The sequence below is a fragment of the Colletotrichum navitas genome (genome assembly GCF_030913465.1).
Source record: "Colletotrichum navitas strain CBS 125086 chromosome Unknown LY79scaffold_65, whole genome shotgun sequence".
Lineage (NCBI taxonomy): Eukaryota > Fungi > Ascomycota > Sordariomycetes > Glomerellales > Glomerellaceae > Colletotrichum > Colletotrichum navitas.
Window position 1 is genome coordinate 51,350 of NW_026850611.1, and position 24,509 is coordinate 75,858.

General features: G+C 54.4%; 9 protein-coding genes across 9 annotated transcripts; 6 read left to right on the forward strand and 3 right to left on the reverse strand.

Moving 5' to 3' along the window:
• Positions 1 to 699: 699 nt before the first annotated feature.
• Positions 700 to 1,932, forward strand: LY79DRAFT_672431 (WD domain-containing protein; the record flags this gene model as incomplete). Its single annotated transcript, XM_060564055.1, has 4 exons — positions 700 to 837; positions 891 to 1,017; positions 1,072 to 1,827; positions 1,883 to 1,932. The coding sequence occupies 4 exons, from the start codon at positions 700 to 702 to the stop codon at positions 1,930 to 1,932; spliced, it is 1,071 nt and encodes a 356-aa protein (XP_060410642.1).
• Positions 1,933 to 6,065: 4,133 nt separating this feature from the next.
• Positions 6,066 to 6,755, forward strand: LY79DRAFT_672432 (uncharacterized protein; the record flags this gene model as incomplete). Its single annotated transcript, XM_060564056.1, has 3 exons — positions 6,066 to 6,081; positions 6,150 to 6,454; positions 6,516 to 6,755. 3 exons carry the CDS (start codon positions 6,066 to 6,068, stop codon positions 6,753 to 6,755), a joined length of 561 nt encoding a protein of 186 aa, XP_060410643.1.
• A 2,061-nt stretch (positions 6,756 to 8,816) lies between these two features.
• LY79DRAFT_340635 (uncharacterized protein) lies at positions 8,817 to 9,691 on the forward strand. Its single transcript, XM_060552562.1, has one exon. It carries the CDS (start codon positions 9,029 to 9,031, stop codon positions 9,560 to 9,562), a length of 534 nt encoding a protein of 177 aa, XP_060410644.1. The 5' UTR covers positions 8,817 to 9,028; the 3' UTR covers positions 9,563 to 9,691.
• LY79DRAFT_340634 (uncharacterized protein) lies at positions 9,692 to 10,601 on the forward strand. The gene has a single exon (XM_060552561.1). It carries the CDS (start codon positions 9,822 to 9,824, stop codon positions 10,422 to 10,424), a length of 603 nt encoding a protein of 200 aa, XP_060410645.1. The 5' UTR covers positions 9,692 to 9,821; the 3' UTR covers positions 10,425 to 10,601.
• A 1,724-nt stretch (positions 10,602 to 12,325) lies between these two features.
• On the reverse strand, positions 12,326 to 12,728 carry LY79DRAFT_582457 (uncharacterized protein; the record flags this gene model as incomplete). The annotated part of the gene is made up of 2 exons (XM_060560259.1): positions 12,326 to 12,466; positions 12,546 to 12,728. 2 exons carry the CDS (start codon positions 12,726 to 12,728, stop codon positions 12,326 to 12,328), a joined length of 324 nt encoding a protein of 107 aa, XP_060410646.1.
• An 867-nt stretch (positions 12,729 to 13,595) lies between these two features.
• Positions 13,596 to 16,741, forward strand: LY79DRAFT_522484 (calpain family cysteine protease; the record flags this gene model as incomplete). The annotated part of the gene is made up of 4 exons (XM_060555447.1): positions 13,596 to 13,698; positions 13,785 to 14,302; positions 14,408 to 14,912; positions 14,973 to 16,741. The coding sequence occupies 4 exons, from the start codon at positions 13,596 to 13,598 to the stop codon at positions 16,739 to 16,741; spliced, it is 2,895 nt and encodes a 964-aa protein (XP_060410647.1).
• Positions 16,742 to 16,934: 193 nt separating this feature from the next.
• On the reverse strand, positions 16,935 to 17,764 carry LY79DRAFT_672435 (kinetochore Sim4 complex subunit Fta4; the record flags this gene model as incomplete). The annotated part of the gene is made up of 2 exons (XM_060564057.1): positions 16,935 to 17,356; positions 17,437 to 17,764. The coding sequence occupies 2 exons, from the start codon at positions 17,762 to 17,764 to the stop codon at positions 16,935 to 16,937; spliced, it is 750 nt and encodes a 249-aa protein (XP_060410648.1).
• A 1,210-nt stretch (positions 17,765 to 18,974) lies between these two features.
• On the forward strand, positions 18,975 to 20,230 carry LY79DRAFT_672436 (uncharacterized protein; the record flags this gene model as incomplete). Its single annotated transcript, XM_060564058.1, has 3 exons — positions 18,975 to 19,541; positions 19,610 to 19,918; positions 20,012 to 20,230. The coding sequence occupies 3 exons, from the start codon at positions 18,975 to 18,977 to the stop codon at positions 20,228 to 20,230; spliced, it is 1,095 nt and encodes a 364-aa protein (XP_060410649.1).
• A 406-nt stretch (positions 20,231 to 20,636) lies between these two features.
• LY79DRAFT_706028 (glycosyl hydrolase family 3 N terminal domain-containing protein) lies at positions 20,637 to 24,022 on the reverse strand. The gene is made up of 3 exons (XM_060565016.1): positions 23,458 to 24,022; positions 22,437 to 23,359; positions 20,637 to 22,375 (listed from the first exon to the last, which is right to left on the reverse strand). The coding sequence occupies exons 1-3, from the start codon at positions 23,525 to 23,527 to the stop codon at positions 20,867 to 20,869; spliced, it is 2,502 nt and encodes an 833-aa protein (XP_060410650.1). The 5' UTR covers positions 23,528 to 24,022; the 3' UTR covers positions 20,637 to 20,866.
• Positions 24,023 to 24,509: the final 487 nt, after the last annotated feature.

The window sequence follows — 24,509 nt, forward strand, 5'->3', positions numbered from 1 at the left end:
ACATACTTCCAGATCCTGCCGTGTGGTTAGCTCATGTCATCAACGCACGTACTACAGGGAAACACACTCCTCGCCTAAGCGGGTTGCCTTGCTTGCAGCCATGATCGTAGTAGCAGCTTTCGAGGTTTGTTATTGATTTTGATGGCCTCTGCAACGACGTCAAGTATAAGGGAAGTAGTTCGAAGCACGCGGCAACCGCAGTCAGGTCGGTTATGTTTTGCCTACGTCGTCTGTCGCTGTCTTCGCCGCAGTACCGAAGCTGTTACAAGTGCCTTTGCACAAGGGTTGCGGTAGCGAGGGCGACTGCCTTCAGGTCGCTGCTCTCTCAGTACTTGGGTGTTTGACGTTGACTGTTTACCTCGGTGGTGAAGTGGGTATTGAAAGGATGGTAGTGCAGGGGTTGCTATCTATCGGGAGAGGGAGGAACAGTGAACAGTGGATACCGGCGCACCCCAATGTTGAAGCTCCACCTTCTAGCCTCAGAGCTCGGGGATCGGCAGAAGCAAGCTCCGTTTCGCCCCCAACCTCGCACAGGTCAATGATCTCAGCAGCAACACATTTTCTCTGTTCTGTGATTGAACCTCGTTCACTAGCCTCGACACGCCTCGACACGATATCCCCGCAGCCTTCGGATCAAGACAACCTCCTTGGCCCTACTATTCGATATTTACACGAGATTTCGATCTGTATACCGACATCATGTCTGCCGAAAAAAGACCAGCTTCTGACGAGCCTGGCGCGGGCCAGATGATCGTGAAGCGTCAGAACGTGGGATCTTCAACCGGAGCGCTGGCTCGACTGAATGCCTCAGGGAACACCATCGCATTGGTGCAGACAGTAAGCAGATACATTACAAGCAACCAGCACTCTACTAATAGTATCACGGCTAGACTCCCCGGACGAGTAATCTGCAGGCACCGGTCATGGAACTCTCCGGCCACTCTGGTGAGGTCTTTGCCGCCAAATTTGACCCTACCGGCAATTTCATTGCTTCCGGGTCGATGGATAGAAGCATTTGTACGTTTGAGATTTCTGAGCCTCCCATCATAGTGCTTCGCTAATACCCCGCAGTATTATGGCGAACCTATGGCGACTGCGAAAATTACGGCATTCTTACGGGCCACCGCGGCGCTGTTCTCGACCTGCAGTGGTCCAGAGACTCTAAGATTATTTATTCAGCTTCAGCCGACACACATCTGGCAAGCTGGGATCTTGAGAACGGCACAAGAATACGAAGGTACATCGGCCATGACCAGATTGTGAACACGATGGATATCAGTAAACGAGGCGAGGGTATGCTGGTGAGCGGTAGCGATGATGGCACGATAGGACTTTGGGACCCAAGATCGAAGCATGCAGTGGATCACATCGAGACCGAGTTCCCCATTACTGCCATTGCTATGTCCGAGGCCGGAAACGAAGTTTACTCGAGCGGCATCGACAACGATATCAAGGTCTGGGACCTGCGTAAGAAATCCGTTGTGTACTCCATGCTTGGACACCAGGATACGGTTACTTCACTCCGAGTATCACCGGACTCACAGTCGCTGCTTTCATTTGCCATGGACTCTACGGTGAGAACATGGGACATTCGTCCGTTTGCCCCGACAGAGAGGCACATCAGAACATTTGACGGCGCTTCCGTGGGCCTTGAGAAGAACCTCATTCGAGCTAGTTGGGACTCTGATGGCAAGAAAGTGGCTGTGGGCTCTGGCGACGGCACCGCCACTATTTGGTCCAGTGAGACTGGCAAGCTCATGTACAAGCTTCCTGGACATAAGGGGACCGTGAACTGTGTTGAATTTGCGCCCGGCACGGAACCTATTGGTGAGTTGTACTTCTTGAAGCATGGTGACGATACTGAGCTAATGCATCATCAAAGTACTTTCTGCATCTTCGGATCGGAACATGCTTCTTGGAGAGCTGCGATGATGGCGATGCGCCTAGCGAGAAGTCAATCCTCTAATTAAGGACATTCCTAAGAGCGCCTCCTGGTCGATGTGTACAGCTATGCCATAGCGGCACGCAGCTCACCTCCAGTCCACCGATGATGGGGCTGAGATAGGTGATGGTAGAGAAGACTATATTTGCACACGTGATAAGGTAGAACGAAGAGCGCGCATCATCAACACACTGCGCACGATCAGTTGAAAGTTTGCCGAAGTGGAGGTTAGAGCTGCCACGTACGACCCAACAATGGTGGCATATCTGCACGCATGGCGCGAAGGGACATGGAGACGATATGAGACCGTAAATCGGCGGTAGTTCTTGGTAAAGGAGGCATTTACCTTACGGGGACTGCTCTAACAACATGGCAATGGAAAATAAGGCAACGACCAGTTTGATACCCTAGAAATGCTGATGTCGGCAAGTTGGATGGGCTCGTTGGGCATATGGTTTACGTAGTGTCAAGAGAGAGCATATGTCGGCGAATGGCACGGTCCAGAATTACCTATCTGGTGTGTCTGCATTGGCTCTCGGGACAGGGCCACATGGTTTCCCCGTGGCGTGAGAAACGTGGATTGGGAATGCGTCACCTCCCCCACGAACGTTGCCCATATAGGTGAGGTCCAGACCACTGTTTTGACATCTGGTGAGTCTTTTGGCGTGTGGCCATAGACGAAGCATACCCGCGTTGTCGGGCTTCATCAGGTCTACGGGACCATGACAACGAGCTGGGCAAGAAAGCTGCTGTGTAAAGCGGTGAAAGGTTTGCTTCGAACTATGGGCAAGGGCAGATGTCGTTTGACTTGAAACTCGTCTATCTACACAGTGAGGTTGAACAGACCGGGTCCTTGTAGGGTTTGCTCTGGAAGAGAAGCACAATGTTCGTCTCGCACGCGCCTTGTGCTGGGGAGAGAGGAGGCTTGATAAACTCTATCGGCTTTGAGGAGGGCGTGGAGATTACTGGCAGCCGTGGCAGCCGAGAAGGCGGGGCAATCCTGGGTCCCAAAGGGCGATTTATGGAGACTGCACATGGGATGACTGCAGACGTCTGACGGACGAATATACAACTTTGGACGGTGGTGATGATACCGAGGTATCACCAAGGAAGCGTTGCAATTTGTCGAGCAGATAGCCCAGTAAACAAGTTGTATCGTGGACTGTATAGTCTGTGGGCGCGCAAGAGGGGTTTGTACATATATGCTTGCAGCATCGCATCTGGAGGAGGCAGAGCGAATCCCTGTTGCGAAGTTACGGGCGCAATCAGGATGTCTCGAATGAGGGTACCCGCACCTTATCTGAGTGCAATTAATGTCAACCCCTGCTTCTTGAAATGGACCTGATTTTGCAACAACGAGGCATCAAATTACGAGTGGGCTTCCTGGAGAACGCTCACCCCAAGCCACTAGCTGATTCGGGAGCCGTGAATTGAAGATTGGCTCGTCTTGAATCAACCGGACGAGGTTGGTGGAGGTGGAGGAGCGGCGGGGGCCATGTCCAACACCAACGACGACAAAGACGATTCTCGTCTTGGCCGACACAAGAAACATGTCAAGCCACAGAGGCCCCTCTATGGCAAGGGGGCCGGGGCCCGAGTGGTTGCTATTCTTGCCGCCAACGTTACCGTAGGTGCTGGTGTGTATTCATACCTATCTAGGCATGTGCATCAGGTAACGCGAGGTAGGTATAATGTTACGCTGCATTAGGAAGGGAAGAGAGTTGCAGCTCCTTCAGACGCTAAACGCCAAACACCATAGCTACCTACTAGTGGCTTGCCCCTCCAGGCCTCCAGAGCGCGACCACAATGCCGGTATGAACCGGATTTGGACTTGGGCCCTCCTCCCCCCAGAACCTGAGATCTCGAGAATCCGAAACACGCTCCTGATCCAGCAGACCCCTGGGCTAGTGCTTTTTGTGTGTCCTGGTCGTCCGGGGTCAGTCATTCATTCCATTGGCCCCGCGCTCCCAAAAACGATACCCTTGCAAATTGTGCAACACCCAAGCTGTCAGAGAAGTAGTCGACAAATGACGGCGGATCCATTCCATACCACTGTCCGCCCTTCTTTTTTTGCGCTAATCACTCTAACTCCCTCCCCTCGTATGTGATGTACATTAGGCAAGAACGAGCGGCAACAGCTCAATCCCAATGCTTTTCTCGGAGATGCCCTTGCGACAGCATTCTACAAGGGTTTTATGCAGATGCAACAGGTTCCCGTCGTCGATGCCGTAGAACCTGCACGTTTCCTCCTCTTATCATCCTCATCCCGGTTTTATCCCGTCCTTACGATCCGCTGCCTCCCTGTCCTTTTTCCTGCCTCCTTGTACCCCTGCCTCCGTGCCTCCGTGCCTCCGTGCCTTCTCTCCTTCTCTCCTTCTCCCCCAGAGTCTCAGCGTTGCAGGCGTCGCAAGATCCCAGATATGCCGGGATGAGACTGGTGTCTGTGTGACCGAGTTTGCCGCTTCTTTTTTCCTCCTGTCCAGTGACACGGTACGCTACTCGATACCCGCCCAATCCCCTTGCACACGGTAGACAGGCGCCTGTCTGGCCTCTCTCTCTCTCTCTTTCTCTGTTTCGCCCTCTCCACGTACCGCGACCTTGCCTTGATTCATCTTAGCGACCCGAACTGCTGGACGGCGGACGGACGCCGACGACGCTCGGAAACGACGCTCTCCACCCTATAGTTCCTCTAGTATATTGACAGGAGGCTTATTGTGCCCTATTACCTTTCCTCCATTCCTCTCTGCATGCAACATTGTCTTCTTTTTCAAACCAACCTATCTATTCCACCTAGCGTCATGTTGGCGCCAGCTGCCTCTCCGGCATCGCGTGCTTCTTGCTAGCTCCCGCATGTCTTCTCGCTCGTTGTTTCTCTCATTTTTGTTTACAATAGTCACGAGACGGCACTGCGTGTCGATCGGTACCTTCAAGGCTCTGTGAGTTCAGTACATTACATTGCCCTGGCCGGCGTTATTCTTCTTGATACCCTCTCTCCCTGCTGTTTTCACACGCCGCGAGCAGCCCTCCCTTTGACCATCGCCCGACCGTTTCTCAGCCATCCAGACGCCACGCTCTTATCCCTTTGAGAACCTTGGTCGCTCGACACCTTCGGTTCATTGTTCAACGGCTCTTCTTTCCGTCCGTCGCCCTACACCATTTCCCGGCCGTTATCAGCGCCCAGTCGTTCCCGCGCAACGAGGCGGCAGCCTTTGTTCATATACCATCGTTGACTCGCCCGTCACCTCAATCTGACTGAGAAGGGGCTTATTCGCCGCCTTTAACACCATCAACGGCCTCTGCGGGGCTACTAGGAAACACCCGGCGGCGAGTCGCGCTTATCCAGAAGACGTCTGCTTCTGAAGCATGACGCAACTTTGAACGGGGATAATCACAGCACTTCTGTCAATTTTCAACACGAGGGCTCGCTCATCAGCCGACCTGGCCCTTCGCCATGGACTTTCTGCGCCGAGGACGGTTCTCCCACAGGGAGGGCACTGAGCAGCGGGCTTCGGCAGGATCATCGACGCAGCCGGAAATGGAGGAAGCATCACGATCCCGATCGAGACGTTTGCCTGGAACACGGCCTTCGCTCTCCTCGAGACGAGGTCCGGGTAACGCGATGCAGAGGCTTGGTAGCGAAGAAGGTCGCCCGCCCAAAACTCCTCGTTTCAACCTAGGCCTTCCAGCACTCCCAGGAACTCGTCTTAATCTGCCGCATCTCACAAGGACATGGACAGCGGGCTCCAATGGCCCGGACTCGCGGCCCAATTCAATCCAACGCCTCCCCAACCGAGAAAACGAAGCGTCGACAGACCCCCCGGCCCTGTCCCGGACCGGGGGGGCACCTGCTGCCCCGGTAGCAATGCCAGCACCCGTGGCCCGAGTATCCCGGCCTGAATCTACTGGCAGGAGGAGGACGTTCACCGGGCCGGATCCGGCAGAGATGCATCTGGCACAGATGGCTCAGGACGGACGGCGGCGTCGACGGCGTGCGCATCGCCGTCAACATGCGAACCACGACGAGAGACATCCGAAACGGTTTCTCCTTTGTATCCCCTGGCCGAAGTCGCGGCGCATGAGGTCCCAGATTCTCCAGTGCTTCATATCGGGCATTTTCTTAGCCATGCTTCTAACGGCTTGTAAGTGCAGACTCACCTTGCCCAGCTGGGAGTTTTTGTATGGAACGTGTGACTGACCTCATTGCCAGACCTAGCTTTATCTCTTACACAGAACATCCGCAGTAGCGAGTTTACGATTCTGCTCATACTTGTCATCTTGTTTGTCACCGTCTTCTTTTGCTATGGCTTGATTCGGCTTTGCATGGTCATCTTTCGGCTACGACCCGACGGCGATTCCAGGCCGCCGATGCCGCAGCTTCTGGCCCCCGGCGGCTATGCTGTGCCTCGAGAACCTATCCGGGTCGTGCTGGCACGCGATGAAGAGGAGCAAGGGGAGATCAGCGAGGCGTTGTTGGCCAAGCCGCCTGCCTATGGCCTTTGGCGGGAGAGCGTGGTATGTATTCGCTGTCGGGACACAAGTTTACGCGCATGAGACTAATACGGACCTGAAACAGAGAGTTGACCCCAACCGGATATACTGGCAGCGTAATCCAAATGCCGCATCGAACGTCGGGCTGTCCACATCGGGAGAGAGCACCAGTGGCCCTCGGCCGCCCTCGTATGCTTCGGAAGACGGGGTGAGCTACGTCGTCGACGCTCGCCCCCGATCGATAGCACCGGCCATGACGGAGGCCCCAATGGCGCCGCATCCTTCCGAAATTGGGCGCGTGGATGAACGCCAGGTTCTGTCATGAGCTGACAACGATATCATTCCTTCCTGGCGATGAGTACGGTTACCTATTCCATTAATGTGATTGAACATCCGGCGGCGGCGTTGGTGTATGTTTGTTTTGGGGTCAGTTACTGTGCGACACGCAAATGATGGCACTGGCGTCGGTGCGGGCCAAGACCACTCAAAGCAAAATAGCAATGTTTCAATGCAAAGTGCATGTGTCTAGAGAGACTCTGGTCGTGTAAACAGGCGTCTTGTTAACCTTAGCGGCTAGGGTTGGCTTGGCGCGATATGTAAAAAACTCGGGCACTTGCAATAGCGCAAGACGGACTAGTATATATATATATATATGTATAATGTGTCAGATGAGCCCAACGGGCCGACTAAAGCGATGCATTGTCCAACATTCCACTTGCTTCAAGAGCCGTCGTATGCCCCCAAGCCATATGCTGGGGAAGTGTAGCCGGGACCAAGTGCAGGTGACGACGCAAAGCACGAGAACTATGATTTGCGATGACCCCAGCTGCGGAGGAGCGGTTTCCACAACACGTTGGCGGTTACATCCTCTTCACCCCTGGCGACATAAGGCGAGAGACGGAGAGGACACCCGTGAGTGAGGTCAAGGGAAAGCGAACGCGAGACGAGACGAGATTGAGAAAGCAGCAGCTACTGGTGGTGGCCCTAGACATGCGAAAGACGAAGTATGACTTGCCGGTGTACCGCTACGATACTCAGCCACGACGGTTACTAGGCGGCTAACCCAAGATAGGTACCTACCTATGGCAGAGTGAATACAGTATCCGTACTAGGTGAAAAATTTGGGCACAGCAAAAAGGATAACCCAGTACTCCGTACGGAGTACAGAGAGTCCTATTGCACCACCAGAAGTCATGTTTCTCACTACTTAACTACAGTTGCTGATTGGGTCGCTCTTTTCACTGTGCCCAAACTCTTGACTTATTACTGTACCTATCTTCTCCGCCCTTCCGCTTTTTTTTTTCTTTTTCTTTTTTTATTACGTCGTGATGAATGACGGAAGCCCCTCTAAGGCGGTCCGTGTGCTTCCCGAAATCCCTCCCGTACAATGGTGGTGCGCCGGATCGAAAACGGAGACACACTGAGCGAGTTGCCTCTGACTTAATTCTTTTGATTTTCTTTTATTTTATTTTATTTTATTTTAAATTTTCTTTTTGTGCTACAGTCGCTTTTGTTTGGACATGGGCGTGGACAGGAAGAGACCGTGCGCTCCAGGTTTCTGTCCGCGGTCGCTCAGCTGACATGGGCCTCTTTCAGCATCTCGTCAGACGTGTGGTGTTCAGAGTACCTACCTAGGTTAGCACGTTAGGTAAATGAGGGGAGGGAAGGCATGGTGTAGCTCTGGGATGGCGCGGGAAAGCCAATCATCCATCCTCGCCAATGCTCATTTTCTGGTGATGACAGGGCAAGAAGGTCGGGCGGGTGCAAATGCAGGCGGGTGCAGAAAGGAAAGTACAGCTGAAGGGCTCGAATGCGTGTCAGCAGCAAACTCGGGCCTCGTACTCGATCCTCCTCCTGTCTTCACTTCCAGTCTCCGTGTTCCAGGAACGTATGTGCGCTGGGGCCATCAGGTGTCCAGCAGCAATCAGAGAATACCTTTTCTTCGTCGCCTGCCTCGCGCGCTCCTCCAACCCAGCCCTCTTCTCCCATCCGAATCCAGCCCAGTCCGGGCCCGTATTCCCCTTTCTACTTGCTAGACACGTTCAGGACTGGGGTCACCCCCGACACTACTACAGTGACTGGCTGATGAATTGCCCCGGGTTCATACTTTTTGCTTTGGTGGGAATTAGTGGTTTCCTGCTTCGTCTTACACACATACCTAATGTACCTAGGTAGGTGCACGCGCACACACACACACACATACCCTTACTCACTGCCTTCCGCTTTTGAAACCACCCCCCTAGTCAAGTCCGATCGGGTAGCTTTGGGGTTGAATCCTTCCTCGTCTGCGAACTCGCGTATCTTTACCGAGTGAAAAGAAAGAGAACGTAACAAGAAAAAAAAATCCGGAAGCAAGTTTCCTCGCCTCCGTTCTTCGCCCTCCCCCGTCCACCACCGCTTAGGTACCTAGTGCACAGTCACTACCTACCTACCTACCTAGACCCCTCTTCCATCACAAACCATTAATTTTTTTGTCCCCTTCCCTCCCCTCCCACCCTATCAACCGCAACTCTCTTCGCAACGAAGTCGACTTTCCCGATATTCTCAACGGTATTTTTCGCGAAAAGGTAAGCTTTTCCCTCGACTGTTTGTTCTTGCATGCGCAGCCCATGCACACATATATATGCACAATTCTTTATTTTCCCTACCTCTTTCCCTGTCCATCTCAGAGTCTTTGTCCCTCTTCCCCAGTCATCCCACCCCCTCATTGTCTGCTCCCTGCTCGCCATGCGGCACCGCAAGCTTCCCATCATCCTGCCGTCGTATCAAGTGTATGCGATACACCGAGGATCGCCCTGCCCAGCTCGTCCAGCAGGACAATCGCTTTCGTTCGCTGCCGCCACTGTGCCACCACACAGTACGCATCGCATCGCACCGCGACAACACAGACCAGCGCACCCCAAGAACACCTCACTCAGCCTCTCGTCCGCCTCAAGTCCAGTGGCCACGTCGACCACCGGGTTATCAACACACGCGGCACTTGAGATGGCTTTCGCATTGCGTACTTGCCTGTGTTGCGCCATGCTGCTGTCGCTAGTGATGCGCCAACCCCGCCTTACTGGTCTGGTTACAAACCCACACACGAACTTTGGGTTTCGCGCATCACTGTCGTTTGCCCTAGTAACAGCATAACGCGCCTTCTCAACCCTTTCCGTGACTTGCGAAATCCTCCGCTACTCGATATATCGCCTGCAACATAACCTGACCGAACCCGAAGACCGAATCAGCCCTCCGTCGGCACTGAGCTACAGTTGCGCCGTCTCGCTTGCCGTCATCACTGTGCGTTCGGTCCTGGCATTCCGATTTGGAACCTATGCGCCGCTCTCCCGAAAAGCCTTCGGTGGATCGTTTGCCATGATCCCTCAATTAGTTCGCAGCTACCGTCGTAGCAATGCCGCGCGACGAACCCATAAGTCTTGAGCTTTGGGGTACAGTCTTCGGGACGAGAAGCAACAAACGTCGCATGGCTTGTCGCTGCGAGCGCCGGATACTTGCACATTCTCTGCACGGCCCCCAGGGCAGTCGCTGCCGAATCAAGCTATATGCCCTTGCACAAGAAACCACCATGACGGGCCACTTGATTGCGCTATTGCCGACTGAGCTCCTGTTGCGGTTCCGCTGCTGCCAAAGTGCGAGGAATGGTGCTGCGGGCTGCGCTGTTTTGCATGTTGAATGCTATTTGTTCTCTGAGAATGTTGGCACTCGATCTGGACACGATGGATGTTCTGTGGACGGAAAGTTGCCGCTGCAGACTGTGTGGCAGACATTAGATGCACGAGACTCGAGGCGCTCGGTACGTAAGGCTAACATGGACAATATTAGTCACATAACCATCAAAATGTCTTCCCTCTCTCGTCGCGCCTGCTACAAGTGTGGCAACGTTGGCCACTACGCCGAGGTTTGCTCCTCCGCCGAGCGTCTCTGCTACAACTGTAAGCTCTGCGTTTCCCCAATGGCCAGATCATTCAAACCGCTAACGAAAAAATACAGGTAAGCAGCCCGGTCACGAGTCCAACGGCTGCCCTCTGCCCCGTACTACCGAGGCCAAGCAGTGCTATCACTGCCAGGGTCTTGGCCATGTGCAGGCTGACTGCCCTACTCTGCGCTTGAGCGGTGCCGGCACGAGCGGCCGCTGCTACAACTGCGGACAGCCCGGCCACCTCGCCGTGAGATGATCTGGAACCCTGATGCCTACGATTTGGATTGCTGACTATTTGAGAAGCGTGCCTGCCCCAGTCCTGCCGGTGTCAACATGGGTCGTGGCGGTCCCGTTCCCCGCGGCGCATACGGCGGTTACGGTCGCGGCGGCTTCGCCAGTGGCCCTCGTCCCGCAACCTGCTACAAGTGCGGTGGCCCCAACCACTTTGCCAGGGATTGCCAGGCTCAGGCTATGAAATGTTACGCCTGCGGCAAACTTGGCCACATCTCGCGCGACTGCACTGCGCCCAACGGCGGCCCTCTCAACACTGCTGGCAAGACCTGCTACCAGTGCGGCGAGGCTGGTCACATTTCTCGTGACTGCCCCCAGAAGAATACCAACGGCGAGATCCCCAACGATGTGGACCTGACGGCTGCCCCTGGCATCCCCCAGCCCGCGGTCGCGCCCATCGCGCCCATTGCCCCCGTCGCCTAGGTGGCGACCACGGCCGTGTCCACCTGTAGATGAGGCGACTTTCTGGTCGAGGCCAGCAAAACCAGTCTGCACATTGTGCAGACTAGTCCTTCCCCTTTGCGGCGTTGCTCCGTGTGACACCGCTTGCTCATGTTTTCAGTACGACCACTCACGCCTCTCGAACCTATTTACTACTGCTACTACACCTTCCCCATTTTCATTCTAGTTATTACTTCAATTTCTGCACAAAATGGGCTTGTCGCCAATCGGCATCTTTGCTTTACACGGCGTCTACACGGATTCCCCTTCGTCAACACTATTCATTTTCTGGAACAAAACGGGAAAGGCTTCCTTTCTTCATAATACGCTTGGTTCTTTGCAACGACTCTCACGACGGATGGTCTCAACGTATTTGAATGCATCTTCGGTCCATCAGTTGGAAACAAAATGTTCAAGGCCCTCGCAGCCAACTACAGTCGGTTCACTTGGGCTCGGCTGGGCTACTTGCGGTTGGGTTTCCCCAACAAAGTAGCACAGGCAGCGGTGCTAGTGAGCGCGTTGCGCGAGACTGGGCGCGAGACTACGACAGCAACGAGAATAAATCACAGGACAGCAGTGTCGAGGTAGCTTGTGGCTGGGGATTTACACTGTCGTGATGCACCGGTCGACAACAGTCTAGATGGACGGCTCATGCTGGTCCTGGGCGGATGTCGACTGAACGCAACGGACGAGAAAATATTCTTGGAATGGAAGACGGGGCTTGAGGGGGAGGTGAGAGATCCGAGTATCTTATGAAGAAGAAGAAGAGTTTTGGGGCGGTGGAAGTGGTTGTTGAGTAGAAGACCCTTTCGAAGGGAAAAATGGTGGACACCTTGGCAAAGCTGTTGTGGCGTGACGCACAAAAAAAGAAGCTGTTGTTGTTTGAGTTGTCTGCGTGTCTTTGGCGGAGGGGTGTTGCAGTTGTGACGGGTGATCTGAATTGGGTGATGTTGTGGTGGGTAGGACGCAGCTGGGGTGGATGGGGCTGAACATTCGATTGCCGAAGCCACGCCATAGCGTCCGGGCTAAAGGATACCTCAGCATGCTTTACGACCATCTACGAGTTGCGATGGCACGGATATTGGGCAAGTTATGGGAACAAGGTAGATACGACAACCCCCAGAAACACCGAGACCGGAGGAGAGCGTTTAAGGCTTTGCACTGAGCCCGATGCAGCCAGCCGTTGCATGAGCTGTTCAGAAGCCGAAGAAGGCCTGCAAAGCCAATCTGGCCTTGGGCTCAACTTAGCGCCCACGGCCGGCGTCGGCGATCTTTCTGATAATCAGGATTAGACATGGTCGTTGATGTTGCTGTATGCGTCGCCACTTGTCGGTAGGTCGGTGAGGCGCCGATGATAACGGGGCAGAGTTGAACTGCGGTATCAGCTGCGGCGTAACCGGACGGTAGTGGGACCCGGCGCTGCGGCAGAAGCTTTGGCCACCTATCCCGTGATTCCCACCTTACGATGCTTGCTTGCAGTCGGGCTCCTGCATTTCCTGCCATGTCTCGCCACGTCATGCCGACGGGTCTGTCGTAATCGTTGCCCCATGACCCCAGACTCAAAAACCACATGCGGGCTACGATGATAACTCGGTGAGCAAGACCAAACCGCTTCGCTGCATCAGTTCGATGCCAAGAATCGGCCATGGATGGCTCCAAAGTCCGAAGCGGGGTAAAATGTTAACAGCCCGCCTTGCGCTAATCAGCTCTGGGCCATTTCGACCCACGAGGTGGTTTTGCATGCCGCAGCCTGCATTATCGGCGCCATCTTCTGGAGTTCACTGTCGCGCAACAGCCTGATGTTAGGGAGACCATCGGCTTAACCCACTCTTTCTGCCCGTTTCTGCCTATCTGCCTGATGACACGAGACGGCTTGGCTGTGAAAACAAGTCACGAGTGAAGCACAACTCGAAGCCCCGTACTACCCTACCTGCTCTTCATGCAGCAGGCATGCACGTCGAGTGACGTTTCTCGCCCGAGGTCAGTTTCGTAAGCCGACGGTTCTTAGTTGGACAAAGAGCCTCATCTTATCTGGTCAAGGGTATCTTGGGCCCTCTTAGCTTATGTGTGTGTATATAGGGGTGGGGAGCGCTGCCACTAACCTGCATTTCGCAACCAGTGAAGTTTGCCTGGTGTTGATGTATGCTCTCTCCTAACGCGACCTGATCGTTCTGTTCTGGCACTTTCGTGGGTGTCTCTTCCTTTCCTGGACGTTGTCTTGTACTTCCTTAAGGATACATAATAGTGCAGCTGAGGCCACCTGCCTCGTTAGCACCGCAAATTGAACAACCCAGCCTAGGTAGCTGGCGGCTCGGATCAGCTGAACGGGTGTCAGTAAGCACGATCGATATTCAGTACTAGCTGCCATCTCTGTAACAACATCCACAAGCAATTCCCTCAATATTTCCCGCCATGTCGTCCAGCAGCAGCTCCAGCTCAGATACAGAATCCAGTTCTTCGTCTGTGGTGCCAGACATCATTAACCACCTGCATCACCGAACACACCTGGCCAGCATGCCCGTGATCCTTAGCAAACCCCGAAAGGCCAAGCAACAGCCTCCTCAAGAAATTGTCGATGATTTCTGGGCAAAGTTTACCACCAAGGCCCCGGGTAAAGGTTGGTCGCTTCCCTGATGCAAGAGATCTCCACCGCTCGTCCTCCCATCAAACCCGACATGAGTCTTGTCTAATCGGCGTGCTCAGCCACAACTGTCATTCCCCAGAACGCGTATGCGGAGAGGGTTGCGAGGCGATCCGGTACTGTCATAGGCATCGGCACTCAAACCTCGTATGAGGAGGCTGCAACTGTCTGCAGAGCCAAGGTCGAGAAGATTGTACAAGAATGCCGGAGGGTGAACCAACGTTATAGAGACCCTCATTATGACATCGAGTTTGACTTGAAGTTTGGGCGACGAGACTGCCTCGAATCCCTCTGGAATGCCAAAGGCAGGGATCCTCCGGAATCTTCGTTCCACCCGAAAGCCGTCAAACGGGTTGTCGACATCTTCGACAAGCCGCAGTTTTTTATCGACGGGCCTACAGCCGATGATGTACGCCAAGGCCGGGATGGGGACTGCTGGCTCATGGCTGCATTGTGCAACCTCAGCAACAAGCCTGGTCTAATCGAGAGGGTTTGCGTTGCCCACGATCAACATGTCGGCGTCTATGGATTTGTTTTTCATCGCGACGGGGAGTGGTTCAGCGAAATCATTGATGACAAGGTATCTAGCCGCATATTTCCCCTATCCTCCATGCCCAAGTTGACTCGTCCTGCAACGGCAGGCATGGGAGGAGTTGTCTTTTATTCGTGCTAACCTGTGTCGTAGCTATATCTCACCAAGCCCGACTATGATGAAGGACATCTCGAACGTATTCTTTGGGAAGACCGAGAGCGCGTCAACTCAGAGGAGGCCTACAGACGCATCTACCAGACGAACAGCGGTGCGTTGTATTTTGCTCAATGCGAGAATTCAAATGAGACATGGCTGCCTCTCCTCGAAAAGGCCTACGCCAAGGCGCATGGTGACTATGCGTCTATCGAGGGCGGCTTTACCGGCGAGGCCATTGAAGATCTCACCGGAGGCGTCACCTCTGAGATATACACGACGGACATTCTTGATAAGGAGTACTTTTGGAACGAGAAGCTGCTCAAAGTCAACCAGGACTGGCTTCTGGGCTGTTCCACAGGATTTGCATCAAGAGGCTGGGGCGAACGAAAGGGTATCATTGAGATGCACGCCTATAGTGTCATGAAAGCAGTCGAGATGGATGGCCATAGACTAGTTTTGTTGAAGAATCCTTGGGGCAAGGGGGAGTGGAAAGGCGCCTGGAGTGAGTGATATCTTAGGTTCTTGATGATTGTTCATGTTACTCCATGCTAACGAGCAGCAGGTGACGGCTCCAAGGAATGGACCCCGGAGTGGTTGCAAAAACTCCAACATACGTTTGGAGACGATGGAGTCTTTTGGATCTCCTACGGTGACCTGCTCAAGAAGTATAGCATCTTCGATGCGACTCGGCTGTTTGGCCCTGGCTGGAAGGTTACATCTATATGGACGACACTTTCGGTACCGTGGACACTGGATTACCACGATACATACTTCGCATTCACAATTTCAAAGTCCGGCCCAGTAGTTCTTGTCCTGGCTCAACTAGACGACCGTTACTTCCGAGGGCTTGAAGGACAGTACAGATTCGACTTGCAATTCCGTCTGCACAAAGCCGGCCAGGAAGACTATGTCGTACGAAGTCAAGCATCATACCGCATGACCCGCTCAGTCAACGTTGAGCTCGATCTCGAAGCCGGTAGCTACGAGGTCCTCGTCAAGCTGGATGCAGTTCGAAACGATCAGGTTCTTCCCATCGAGCATGTTATTCGAAAAAATGCCAAGGGTCGCCGGGAGAAGCTTATCCGAATAGGGCTGGCATACGACCTTGCTCATAGCAAAGGGAAATTAGTGGAATCTGCCCAAGAGAAGGCCGCCAGAGAAGCTTACGAGAAGAAGAACCGGGAAATGAAACGCGCTGAAATCAAACGGAAGCTCCTCGAGAAGCGAGAACAACAGCACTACCTAAAGGCCAGAGCTGTCAAAAGAAGACAGAAGGAGGAAGCAAAGCGCAAAGCACGGCACAAGGCTAAAATTGAGAAGCTCAGGTCCATAAAAGGGATGCGATCTGTACCGGCAATACCTTGCTCTGTACCACCAAAGCGACTAGAAATACACGACGAACCCCCCGCATCCCTAGAGTCACCAAACTCCACGACAAGAAAACATATCCCGATACAAACGCCCGATTCTACGGGTCTTGAGCCAAGGATAAACGACCTGACAATATGTGGAATGGAGCAGCGCCAGAACAAGTCTGCTGACCGTCCAAAAATCACTGTCCCGGAAGAGCCACCAACCTCTCCCCGTACCCATGATGGAGCGAGACCACCCATGAATGTGCAAGCAAAGATGATTGTTCGTTGCCCCGAAGGGCTATCCATTAAAGTACCAGAGGCCATTCTCGAGACTCAAAAGTCGAAAGGTGATGCGAGAGAGGTCAGTAGCGTTAAGAGTGGGGGTCACGGAGCCACTCCACAAGAGAGCGAAGCAGCAGCCCCTTCGAAAGCTTCCGAGTTCTTGCTATGCGAATCAGATGACGATGGGATTTCAAGTGTCTCCAGCTTGTCAGAGCTCTCTGAGCGGGAACTAGAACTCGAGATTGATGTCATAGAGGCACAAGAACCCATTGCTGTTGGCCGCACGTCGCCGCAGCCGGCAACGGCGGCATCCGTTGACGACCAGGATGAGTTTGAGAGGGACCCTTGGAACGCTGTGGCTGTGGTGGGTTTTCGGATATACTACAAGGCATCAGAAGATTGCCAAACCGAGGTTGTCGTCAAGCTGCGAGTTGTGCGACCAAACCCCTACAACAAAGAGGAAGAGACACCGAAAGCATCAAAACCGGGCGACAAGAAGTCGAAAGGTCTAGATGTGGACGACAGCGCCAAAGATGCCACTCTGGAGGGGGAGATCAAACAACGGAAGAAGAGCATTAGGCCTACCAGTGAGGATCTCAGCCACACCTCTGTGTTAGTTCGCTGTGGTACTGTCAGAAGAGCGCAGGCTGCGCAGGGAGCAGGCGCACTGGCAAGGGCAAGCTTCAACCTTTGAGACCAACGGCATCTTGTCAAGGCTTCGAGAGGGACTCGGAGGAACAAGCAGATTGCTTTTAATTGACATTGGGGTATCCTTAGAACCTAGAACCTAACGCCTCTCCCCCATCGGTATCCAATATACTATCATGAGCCCAACAAGACGAGCGCTTCCGCGTTAGCCGTGGCGTATATCGCCCTTAAAAAGCGCTTCAGAAGCTATCGAGGAGTTCGTCGAGCTTTCGTTTCTCTCCTGCGGCCACATGTTCCACGACGAGGGAGTCATCTTCCCTGAACAAGCTTCCAGATTCTGTGGATTCAGGCAGAAGGCTGACACGACCGCCGACGCGTGCCAAAAGAACTCGCATCTTCTCCATCTCCTTTTCGATCTCACCGTCGCGGATAACAAGATTCTCCTGCACGCCCATACCATCACTGTCGGAGCGAAAAGGGCCAAGCAGAGCCTCCATGCGCCGCACCCGTCCAACGCGGGCTTTAACCTGCCGCCTCCTCTCAGCGAGCGACTTAAGGCGATCTACTTGCTCTGCATACCGCCTGGATTCCATGGGGTATGCGATAACGTCGCGGTCGGCCGGCCATGTCGGAGGAAGGGACTTAAGAGCCGCCTCCTCGGCTTTTGTGCTGCTCCGTTAATCATCACATCCAGACTAATCACGGCACGGGTCCGTTCGACGTATCAGAAGAACGACTTACTCAGGTCCAAAGAGAGAGGCAATCCCTCGTCTGGCTTGTCGTCGTGCGCCGCGAACGGCTGGGACAGGTAAAGGGCGTCGATTTGCTCGGCGACGTGGCGGCTCGCCTGGTGCGAGTAGGCGCGCCGCGAATGTTGTAGTACGGCAGTGTTGAGGCGGGCGATAACATGCTCGACGACTGGGTCAGGAATTGGGGTGTCGGCTGCTTCGTTTGCGGCGAGCCAGGAAGGGGATGGCTGGAGGGGCAGCGAAAGGAGACGGTTCTGGGCTGCTAGGAAGGCTTGCTTTTGTGCGATCACCGTCGGGAGAGGGGCTTGCGTTGACGCCATCTTGATGTACGGGAACACGCACGGCCGTATCACATCAACTGTGTGTTTTGCTGGCGCTTGGATGGAGTTGATACCTGAATAGGTAGGTAACTAGGCAGGAGCAAGCAGAGGCCGGTTTGAACGGGGGGGTGCGGTAAAATGGACGGAGACACGGCGGCCGGGCACGCGGATACCGGGGGTGGCGGCGGTTGTGGGAGTGAGTAGCGGAGGGTCTGGACGCGTCGGGGAGGTGGGTCACGGTTTGAGGGCCCTGAACAGGTACGTACCTGTTCTTACCTACTTAGTACTTACCTACCTAACTACCTAGGTAGGTACCTCCCGTGCTCCCCTCCTTCCTACCATCACATCCAAATCTTGGCAGAGTGATGAAGTGTTATCCACCAGCCCCAAGTCAAGTTATTTTGTTTCTTTCTTTTCTTTTCTTTTTTACGATAATTTCCTTTTTTTCCTCTTCTTACCCCTCTTTCTTTCGCTAGACAATCCATCCCTCTCAACTCGGTTCGGCGGTCTAGCTCAATACGGGCTGTTGTGTATGGCACAGTGTCTTGCTCCCAGCCCGGGTTTGCATTTCCTTTCCCAGTGCCTGGCATCCTTGTCTGTGGCTGGATATAAATCCTTGTCGGGCGAGGCACAGGCACACCGCTACGGGACGCATAGAGCCATCTCCCCTTTTCTTTGCTCGCCCCCCGCCATCTATATCAACACTAATGCTGTCCGTATGCACACGATCTATCCCGTACGGCCGCATGGATTGGAACGCTTGGTCGGCTTACTTGTTATCTGTACGGTAGACCTTTCCGCCTCACTCTAAGAGGCTGGGGGGACGGGGGGTTTCCTGCTAAGGATCCAGACGTTCGTCCCCAGCTCAGCCCTGACTTCGCCTATCTGGTGCCCAGGTGTTTGCTTGCGAGAAGCTATCAATGTTTGCCGCCCAAACTTGTGCCTCTATGTGGCCCTGCGCTAAAGCAAACTGCCACTTTGGGACCATTGTCCAAGACCCTGGAACGTCGTTGTTGCGTTGGCTGGGTTTTCAACTTAAATGAAAGGTCCCCTCTCACTAGTTGCTCTGTCACGCCGTTCATGTCTGCGACTGTGTCAAATCTTCTACCCGTTCTTCCACATATAAGAAGGAGAAAAGCGGCGGCGCTTTCTCACTCCCTGGTCCATATCAACCTTGTGTTGTGCCGAGCCCCCTTTGGGTACCGTTGCGATGACATCTACTCCTCCTTTCTCAATCCCTTCCGCCCAAGGCTTCGTCGCTCTTGCGCGCAAGGTTTATCACCCCATTGGTTTCAAGAGGGGTTACAACTTTACCCTGTTCGTCGTCACGGCGGGAGGGATGATGGGTTTCGCCCTTTCCCGCATGATGTATTTCAACATTGATGGCGTTTTTTGCAACCCGGATCACAAACAGCGCACCGTTCCGGGGGAGTGTTACTTCTATCAGTCGGGCACGGGGCGGGCCGGCATCATAATGCACCTCGCTGGCATGATTCCTGGTGGGTTTCTCGCCTGTCTGCAGTTTATACCCGTCATCCGCCAAGAGGCCATACTGTTCCATCGTCTCAATGGGTATCTCATCCTCCTCCTTAGCATTGTTGGTATCATCGGTGTCCTAATGGTTGCCCGTCGTACCTTTGGGGGGGGCGTGAGCGTGCAGACGGTGATGGGCACCAGCAGCATCATGTTTCTCGGCGCTCTGGGCCTCTCTTTCTACAACATCAAGAAGCTCCAGATCGAGCAGCATCGTGCCTGGATGATGAGAGCCTGGGTCTACGTAAGACAAACCTTTGCAAATCTTGACCTCTTTGACAGGATTGAGTGTTAACATACCATGCCTCATAGGCCGGTTTCATCATCACCATGCGCATCATCGGCTTCCTGGCCGTCATGATTACGGCCGACTCGGACTACTACCAGGTCAAGCAGTGCGCCGTGTTAGACTTCATCTTCAGACATAATCAGACCAAAGTCATCGATCTCTACCCGGGCTGTGGCGGCTACTATTCGGGCGAGAGCCCTGGTCTCAATGTCATCATCCACAGCAACTATCACGCCCGCCAGCCCGCCGAGATCGCGGCCGGTTTCACGTCCGTCTTCGACGCCGGGTCTTGGCTGGCTCTGGCTATTCACGCTGTTCTTGTCGAATTATACGTAAGCTTGATTCCTTGTAACTTCTACAGCCTGTCCCTTTTTCCCTTCGGTCTAGATGTCACTGCGGGAGACCGAATACTGATGAGACCTTAGCTCCATCTGACCCCTGCAGAATCCGAACGTCTCCGCCGCATCTCATATCAGCGCCAGCTCGAGGCGGGAATGAAGAACGCCGGGAATGCGGGTCTCACCGTCCAGAGATTGGGAGACGCAGAGCCTTGGCTGCCACCGGCCGAGCCGCTGCAGCCAGAACACGGCAGAACACCAAGCTCCGACGAAGACATGGGAGAGAAGGGCGTAGGCGCTGTATGAGAAGCGAACCTCTCTTGTACAATCTTTCACGAAATTGAGCATGCGATCGATAGGCGATGTTGCCTCTGACCAGCGTTTGGCAACCCTGCAATGGTGTCGAAACTTTGACCCTACTCGTCCATCTCGAAACTCTGCTCTCCCAGACCCTGCATACTTGCAACAATCTTCGCTCTGATAAACTGGACCTTATGGCTCGGCCGCTTGCCGCTCGTGGCCTTAAGCTGTGCTAGAATCTGCAACGCGGTCCGCATATACGTAGCCTGTGTCTAGAAAACTGGCCGGTCTACCGAAGCGTTGACACGCGTCGTAATCGTTCATTTTGCGGAGCAGACCTGGTGGTCTGCTCGATCTCGCAGTAGAAGCGTCAGAGCTCCGCAGAGTAGATATCACGAGTATAGTGACAGGCATGCCACACTATAAATTAGGATGATTATATTGGGATCTGCTAGTTTGTTTGACTCACTCAAACGGCCAGTCAGTCAGCTGACCCTGTGTTGATGTTATGGGGTTCATTCGTTCATATCCAAGACCAAATAGGAAAGAAAGGCTCCTTAAACAAAACATCATTCCCCCATATGACGCAGTACATAACCCCCTTTTCTTTCCTTCTTTCTTTTTTTCTTTTCTCAATTCCCTTTAAAGGCCGGACCACCAGAACGTCTCACCAACCTTGAAGCTACCCTTGACGGCCTTATCCGTCAAAACACTACTGTCGCTGACAATTACTTCGTACTCTCCCTCCTCAGCACACCACTGGCGGCGCTCCTCGTCAAAGTAACTGGCAGCATACTTGGTCTCGATATCGACTGCGACACTTTTACTCTCTCCCGGCGCAAGGAACACTTTTGCGAAGCCCTTGAGCTCCTTAAGAGGGCGGTTGACCTTGGCCTTCTGCTTGGGCGCGACGTATACTTGCACAACCTCGGCACCCTGCAACTTGCCTGTGTTTTTGACAGTGACGTCGACGGCAATCTTGCCGTCCTTCTCAGTGACTTTAAGGCCGCTGAAACTGAAGCTCGTGTAGGACAGGCCGTGCCCAAAGGGGAAGAGTACAGGACGGTCGATGTACTCGTAATAGCGGTAGCCAATGTAGATGTCCTCGCCGTACAGCGTGCGGCTGGCCTCGGCGCGGTAGTTGAGGTAGGCCGGGTTGTCCTGGACACGCTCGGGGAAGCTGAGGGAGAGCTTAGCCGAGGGGTTGACGTCGCCGAAGAGCACGTCAGCGATGGCGTTACCCGTCTCGTTGCCTCCGTACCAGGCTTGGACAAGGGCCTTGACATCCTTGGCCCAGGGCATGCGCACGGGGGTTCCCGACTGGTTGACGACAACGGTGTTCGGGTTCGCCTGAGCGACAGCCGAAATGAGCTTGTTGAGGTAGCCCGGGAGGTCCATGTCGGCACGGTCGTTACCCTCCGTTTCCCAGTCGGCGTTGAGACCGGAACAGATGATGACCTGATCAGCATCCTTGGCGAGGGCGGCGGCCTTGGTAATCTCGGCCTTGTTGTCAATGACCTTGCAGCCGCCAATGCGCAGAGCGCCGCCGCCGAAGACGACGTTGCCGCCCTGAAGCTTAGACGACGGGGCCGAGGCAAACTCAACCTTGAAGCTGTACGTCTCGCCTTTCTTGAGCTCGACTCGGCCCTTCTCCTCGACGGTGGCGGCGCCGAAAAAGGCGTCGCCCTGGCGCTGACTGGTGCTGTTGTCGATGACCAGCTTGCCGTTGACAAAGAGGTTGGCTGTACCGCAGACGATGAGGCCGAGCTCGTAGGTGCAGTCTTCCTCGGCGACGAAGGAGCCTTCAAAGTCGGCGTACCAGAGTTTGGACTTGAGCTTGGGGTTGTAGTAGTCGACGAGCAGCAGCTCCGTTTTGGTCAGGACTAGCTCGTCAACAAACTCGCGGTGGCGGTCCGTCGGGGGCTCGTTGTAGGCACGCATCGTCATACCGTGCTTGCCGTCAGCCGACTTACAGACATTGCCAAGGAGTGGAAGGAGCTTGTGAGAGTAGGCGCCCTCAGTATACTCGGGAGGAGACTCGAGCTTTTTGCTGATACCGTCGAAGGGGGTGACAGCGTAGTACGCCGCCAGGGAGGCCGAACCACCTCCGTGGTATGTGGCGATCTTGGCGTTGGGGCCGATGACAACAGTCTATAGTCGTAAGAGGTCAGCGATCGCTACTATGTCTTCTATCCCGTGAGAGTTTGCCGACCTTCTTGTCCTTCTTCAGGGGAAGTACGTTGTCATCGTTCTTTAGAAGGACGATACTCTCACCGCCGATGCGTCTCAGCAACTCGGCAGTCTCGGGGGTGTCTCCTGTCTTCTCGGGCGCGCCCTCGGGAATGCCGGTAGCTACAGCCTTCTTGATGAACTTGAGCATGGCGCGAGCTCTCTCATCGAGTACGTGTTGACGGACTTTATCCGTCGACACGTTAAACTTGAGAGGCTCTCCACGGAAGCGAGGGGGGCCGGGCATCTCGAGGTCGAGACCGGCGTTGGCTGCCTCCGTTGTACTATAGGTCCCGTACCAATCGCTCATGATCATGCCGTCCCAGCCCCACTCCTTACGGACCAGCTTGTCCAGCAGGTCGGAGTTCTCACTGCAGAAAGTGCCGTTGACGCCGTTGTAGGCCGTCATAAGGGCGCCAGGCGTGGAGTCACGGAAGGTCAGCTGGAAGGGCAGTGCGTATATCTCACGCAACGCGCGCTCCGTCACGATACTGTGGACGGCATTGCGCCTGTGCTCCTGGTCGTTGCAGACAAAGTGTTTTGGGGTCGCCTGGATGCCAGTGCTCTCGATGCCTCTTACGATGGCAGCGGAGCCAAGCCCGGCCAGGATAGGATCCTCACCAATGGACTCGAAACCTCGGCCGCCGAGCGGGGAACGTTGCATGTTGATGGTAGGGCCCAGAATGCAATGGGCTCCCTTGAGCTTGGCCTCCTCACCCATCTTTCTACCGGCCTCTTCGAGGAGCTCAGTGTTGAAAGTGGCGCCGAGGGCTGTACCACAAGGGAAGCAAGCGGCCTTGATGCCATTGAAAAATTTGGTCCCGCGCACGCCATTGGGGCCGTCGGAGAGTCGAATGGAGGGGATGTTGTGGTTGGGGAGGGCTTTGGTATGCCAGAAGTCGATACCTTTGGAGGTTTCATCGTTAGCTTGTCATTGACCGTTTCCGGTACTCGATGGTAGTTTGGCTGGGAGTGATTCAGCAGAACGCAGGGACGAAACTTACCCGCAAGAAGGTCAACCTTCTCGGAGACGGTGAGCTTCTTGAGCACCTCTTCTACGTCAAAGTCGGCCATTGCGAGTTGTGAACAGCGGCGGGTAGCGTGAAGCGGCTGGTTTATCTACGGAAGCCGCTTCAACAGTCCACGGTGCCTGCCAAAAACGTGAACAAACAACGAAGAGGAACAGACAGGCGAGAAGGGAGAGAGTGAGGGATGGGTAAGAGACGCAGGAAGGAGTAGGAGCTCTTCCGACGGGTCATGCTGTTAAATAGATTGGCGACAAACTCGAGAAGTGGAACAGCTTCGGACGCGGCGGGAACTGGCTGATACTGGGCTGAAGCTTGCCAACTTTCCGCCCGTCGGTCTCATGTCCTACGTAACGGAAGCTAATCGGATAGAGTAGCCGCTGCCGTCACCGGGGAACTACAGGCAAGCAGGGCATGTTTGCATGCAGCCAGAAGCAGTTGGAAGCGACAGTATTCCTCCAATCATGCATGCCCTTCAACCGATAGGCGGAAAGGTGGAGAGTTCTCTTACACGGGGCCGGGCCGATGAATTGGCTTGACGTCGATATCCAATGCCCTCCATCAGTCCAACCTACCCCACGCACGTTGTGAGGGGAGTTGCCCCTCATTTGTCGGGTAAAGCTCGGATGGGTTTCCGCCGTGGTGTCTTGGTTTTGTCCTAGCTCAGGCATTTAACCCCATCCGATGATAGCGGATTGGCTGGTCTATTTTGGACATGAACGTCGTCCCGAAATCCCGTCAGACGACGCGATAACGAAACATTCACCGTTCTCGCCCCCGGCTGAAGTTCGGCTACGGTAGCAGAAGCTACATAGTGGCAGATGGATCCAATCTTTCGCCGGAGGTAAGACGCAGACTTGACGAAGATCTAGCGAGGTTCAGCCGAATGAAGGACACAGTGCAATGTGGGCCGGCCGTAACCGTCCGGCATTCCCCACCGGGACTGGCACGACTGGCTCCGGCTCGGAATACGTGCATGGTGTTTTATGATGCCGATATGTGTACTCCAAACAGGGCGCAAATAGGCGACG

Coding starts and splice junctions, on each gene's coding strand:
- LY79DRAFT_340635 (XM_060552562.1), top strand. CDS start 9,029: ATGCGCAGCCCATGCACACATATATATGCACAATTCTTTATTTTCCCT.
- LY79DRAFT_340634 (XM_060552561.1), top strand. CDS start 9,822: ATGCCGCGCGACGAACCCATAAGTCTTGAGCTTTGGGGTACAGTCTTC.
- LY79DRAFT_706028 (XM_060565016.1), bottom strand. CDS start 23,527: ATGGCCGACTTTGACGTAGAAGAGGTGCTCAAGAAGCTCACCGTCTCC. Junction 23,360..23,457: donor GAAGGTTGACCTTCTTGCGG/GTAAGTTTCGTC, acceptor AAACCTCCAAAG/GTATCGACTTCTGGCATACC. Junction 22,376..22,436: donor CCCTGAAGAAGGACAAGAAG/GTCGGCAAACTC, acceptor TTACGACTATAG/ACTGTTGTCATCGGCCCCAA.